This window comes from Oryzias melastigma, linkage group LG15 (assembly GCF_002922805.2).
Source record: "Oryzias melastigma strain HK-1 linkage group LG15, ASM292280v2, whole genome shotgun sequence".
Taxonomy (NCBI): Eukaryota; Metazoa; Chordata; class Actinopteri; order Beloniformes; family Adrianichthyidae; genus Oryzias; species Oryzias melastigma.
The window spans coordinates 5,468,194-5,472,712 of record NC_050526.1 but is presented as its reverse complement, the minus strand read 5'-3'; the positions used below and the strand labels follow the sequence as shown (position 1 = coordinate 5,472,712).

Sequence of the window (4,519 nt, the reverse complement as noted above, 5' to 3'; positions counted from 1 at the left end):
GCTGACTGAATCTACAATTCCACTACTAAGTGCCCTAGATGTTTCCCAGAAGTTTTTACAAAAAATCAGTGTACATCGATACTCACTACATTAGGGAATATAGACCACAATGCATTGCGGTTGAACAATTTTTGCAAGTATTTAAATGCATTTTTTTACTAAACCATCCACATTTTCATCGTCTGAACACAATGGAGTCATAATACACGTCGTGAAATGTTTGTATAGATTAGATTTTCATTATGTGAAAGCGGTGATGTCATATCCGGCGTTCTAAAAAAAGAAAGAAAAGTAATGAGCTTGTAGTCTGAATTGCTTTTAAAATCCAGGGCACTAGATAGTCCTGCACTTTATATTTTTTTAGTATTTCAGGATTTAAGTAGAAATTTTGATATGGCCACAATTTATAAATATTGTTTTATGGACAGCACAAAAATGCTTTACCTCTAGACGGTTTTGTGGTTTACTTTGTAGTTATTCATAAGTCTTTACTTCTACTTTTTTTTGTCGTTCGACTAGTTTCGGATTCTTCTCCCACCCCATCATCCTCATGTTTTATATCTATCTCATCTGGTCCAAAAACGTTATAAAAATAATAAAAAAGACTAAAAAAAACACTCAAAATTAAAAAGGAGTTTATCTAAATAGACCCCTGGAGTATCAAGTGAACTAAATGCATAATTTAAGTTGTAACTGTTGAATTTATCCAATACAAAAGTCTCTCTTCTGCTGCTTAATGTCTGGAAAAAGAACAAAAAATATCCAGAATTTTTTTCATTTTTGTTTGTGACAAGAAAGAACAAAGATTACTTTATTGTCAGTAGGAGTTTATAGTTGATATTGCTCCTTCTTTCTCTCTTGCAGCTTGGTTTTTATTGCCATATTGTTCTCTTGCATGTGTAAACTGTGTGCAAACATTTTGGGATGAAAGAAAACTTGAGTTTTAGATGTTTAGCTTTTCACAAAGCAACCAAAAGTTTTCTTTAGGCCGCACGAGTGGAAATAATGCTGTTTGAGGGTTATCGAAAATTCCCCTGAGAGTTTGGGATCTGGAAAAAGGAAGAAGGCATCTTCATGCTGAGAGCTGATTGGCTGCTGAGATATTTACTTTAATGGTTTCTTGTAATCAGGAAATGACTTCCAGTTAGCTTCATTTACTGTTCACATGTTTGTCTACACATGCTTGGTTGAGCTCACACAGACAAATATTTTCCTGTTACACTTTTGTAAACAGATGTGGAATAATCTGATTCTGGGGGTCTCGTTCAATCACATTTTGGCGTTGGGTCAGAGTGGATGAGGAGCAGGGGGGCGGAGTGTAAAGCTGGATGACCACAGTTTGGTCCTGCTGATGTATTTCTAAATTTAGCACGTCTGGGGAATTTTGGGTGAAGCGACACATCAAAGCTCCGCTTTCCGACTGCAGCCGAAATGCTGAGTTTCACAAAAATGCACATGGCTGTTGAAGGCTGCAGCCAAGATGCAAGGCAAGAATGTGCACTGTGAGCGGTGTGTCACTGTGCATCAAACCAAATGTCAAAGAACGTGAAAGCAGACGAGACGCTCTTCCATGTCCGTTTTTACCATCTTTCCTCTCGTATCTTTAGTCCTTTTCCCCTTCTCCTCTGCCGTGCATGCACGTGCTCATGCTCTCCACTTTTATTATTAGGCTGAAAACATGCTTGCCTCATCATTTTTTTTTTTTTTTTGCAAAGCCCTATTTCTGTAGTGGAATAAAGGAAGCAGAACAGAAGCTGCTTCTTCCAGCACAGTGACACGGTCCCACTACTTGACTGGTGGATGCAGCGAGGATCTTTGTGCAGAAGAGGAGGGCTCTGTAGCAGCGGGAAAGACCACCCGGCCACTGAACTTCTTACACTGGGGAATACGGGACATTTGGATTTAACAAAGCTGAAATAACAGGAAGGCGGGATCGGCAGAGGGATTTCGGAACTGTTTTTTGCGCTTTAAACTTTTGGAACATTTTGTGGGTTTGTTTGAAAATGGACATGTTGGATTTGAGGAATATATTATCTTTGATCGTCCTCGTATGATGACTTTTGTGTTTTTTTGAGAAATAATGACAGAGTTCTTCTTGGTACAGTACGACTTTTGTTATGTCTGTTTGGATCAAATATTCGTCTTTTTTTACACTATATATATATCTTATTTGCTTTTTTTTCTTCTTCTTCTTCCCAGTCTGATAGCAATGCAAGTTATCTGCGAGCAGCCCGGGCCGGAAATCTAGAAAAAGTCCTTGACTACCTCAAGACTGGGGTTGAGATAAACATTTGCAATCAGGTACGTTTTCAAATCTTTACAAAAAACTAACTTTTCATTTTGAAGCATTTTTTTAAGTAATTTCTCTGCAAAAAGGAGAACACGTGCTTGTCTGATTGTAATATTTTTGTCTCAGAATGGTCTGAACGCTCTTCATCTGGCCTCCAAAGAGGGGCATGTGGAGGTTGTTGCTGAGCTGCTAAAGCTGGGAGCCAGTGTCGATGCAGCAACAAAGGTAAGGCATCACCCGTGATCTCCTCACACTATAACCGTCTATGTTTGGATCCAGGTCAAAACACGGCTGCCGCGTTGGATTAAATGGCGTGCTCCTCTTAAATCTGCGCCCTTTGTTGGGTTTGATTCTGACTGCATAATTAATGAGAGATTTGCAAAAAAATAGTAAAAAGCTAAATCTGTCATGTTTACATGTATCTAGCAAATTCTGTACATACATAATATTTTATTTTTAAGGTTTTGACAGATAAATAAAATTAAATGAGAGATAAAACTGTCCAAAAGTCCCTTATATTTGTGCCTTGAAGGTCTCCACTCCCATTTAGCCGCCTGGCTCAGCCTCTCTGCCCCCGGCCTCATGCCCGGCGCTTACATAAACACGAGACACAATGAAATATTTAAGATCAAGAAGAAACTCTCCCCCAATTAAAGCCTCTCCCCTTTTTTTGTGTGTGTGACCCCGAGGATGTGAAGGGATTAGCGGGAAATCTCGCATGCATCTCAATGCCAATTTTTTATTTCATGCTGCTAGCTAAGGCGAGGGCACTGAGGGTACCTTGATTTAGCAACATGGAAGGGAGCGCTGGGACCGCCTAATGCTGGAATTAATCATGTTTCCCCCCCTGTTTTTGACACTGTGACTCTTCTAGGGGGAAATTACACAAAGAACGTCTGTCTTTAGTTCATTCGTTTCTGAGTTATTGTTCTGGAAATAATGTTATGTTTTAAAAGGAACACACGCTTTTATTTTGAAGTTTTTGCAGTTTACAAAGACATGAATCATGATTTTGTTGCAGAACACTAAACTATGTTCCTTTATTTGGTTCATATTCTTGGCAAAAACAGGATATAAAAATTAAATTATGTATTGAAATTAGAAAAATAATTGTGCTTTTGTTAAAATTTCTCCCAGCAGTTTCTGTTTTTGCACTTTTTTAAAAATACATTTTATTGCAATTTTTTTCATTTTGCATAGATTCACATTCACTTATGCAACGAATAAGTAAACAATTGCAAAAATCAAATACACATATGAGATAGAACAGGAATAGAAATGAGCTTTGACGACAAAATCTTAAATCTTTCACATACAGACAAGATTTCGATTGTTTTTTGCTTCTCATAATTTTGGAAACTGTTGATATATAAATAGAACTCAGGAACGAAGACAATGGAACAGGGTTTTTGTCTAGAGAATTTACATTTGTGGATATAATATTTGATGAACCAGAGATTTATTAAGAGAAGACCAGAGTTTATTTGCATATTCTTTGATATTAGGAATCGATTTGGCTAAATATACTTTTGTTTGATGATACTTATATTGAATCAAAATGTAGATAAGACGATATTTAATGTATTATTTATGAGGGTCCTTTTGTGCCTTACTTTTGTCTTCCACCTAAACCCCCGACCGCTAGTTGACAGCACAGCGCACTTTGAGGCGCTGTACACTGAACCAAAGCAAAAGCAAGATCTCTATAGAACCAACTTTTGTTAAAAGTACAGTTAGCCTTACGGTTTTTCCAGCCAGATGGCCAACTGAGCTCCAAATGGTTTAAAAGTGGCAGAAAATAGTGGCCCCACCTGTGTTTGCCCACATTGGCTTAAGTGGCTTAAGCATGCTAGCAGCCTTCTCTGTAACAAGCTAGCGAGCTCCTCTGTAGTGAGCTAGCAAGCACCACTGTAAGAAGCTAGCAAGCTCCATTCTATGAAGTTAGCGACCGCTCCTGTAGGAACTAGCATGCTTCTCTGTAGCGAGCTATCTAGCCAGCCACCAAGTGGATAGTAGAGCTTGCTAACTAGCTACAGCAGAACTCGCTAGCTCGCTACACAGGAGCCTGCTAGCTCGCTACAGCAAAACTTGCTAGTTGCTACAGGAGAGGTCGCTAGCTCGATACAAAGGTGCTCGCTAGCTAAATACACAAGTATTTACTCACTAGCATGCTACCGTGGAGCTCGCTAGCTCGATCCAGAGGAGCTCGCTACAGCAGAATTTGCTAGC

General features: G+C 38.9%; 1 protein-coding gene across 4 annotated transcripts in view; it reads left to right on the top strand.

Moving 5' to 3' along the window:
• Positions 1-4,519, top strand: part of LOC112161460 (ankyrin-3) — a 118,911-nt gene that overhangs the window by 40,513 nt on the left and 73,879 nt on the right. For all 4 annotated transcript variants that reach the window (XR_002921885.2, XM_024296559.2, XM_024296557.2 and 1 more), the window contains exons 2-3: positions 2,200-2,301; positions 2,417-2,515. Coding sequence is in view for 3 of the 4 variants with exons in the window: in XM_024296559.2 (XP_024152327.1) it covers positions 2,200-2,301; positions 2,417-2,515 (201 nt within the window). In the remaining variant the exon portion in view is untranslated. The remainder of the gene's footprint in view (positions 1-2,199; positions 2,302-2,416; positions 2,516-4,519) is intronic.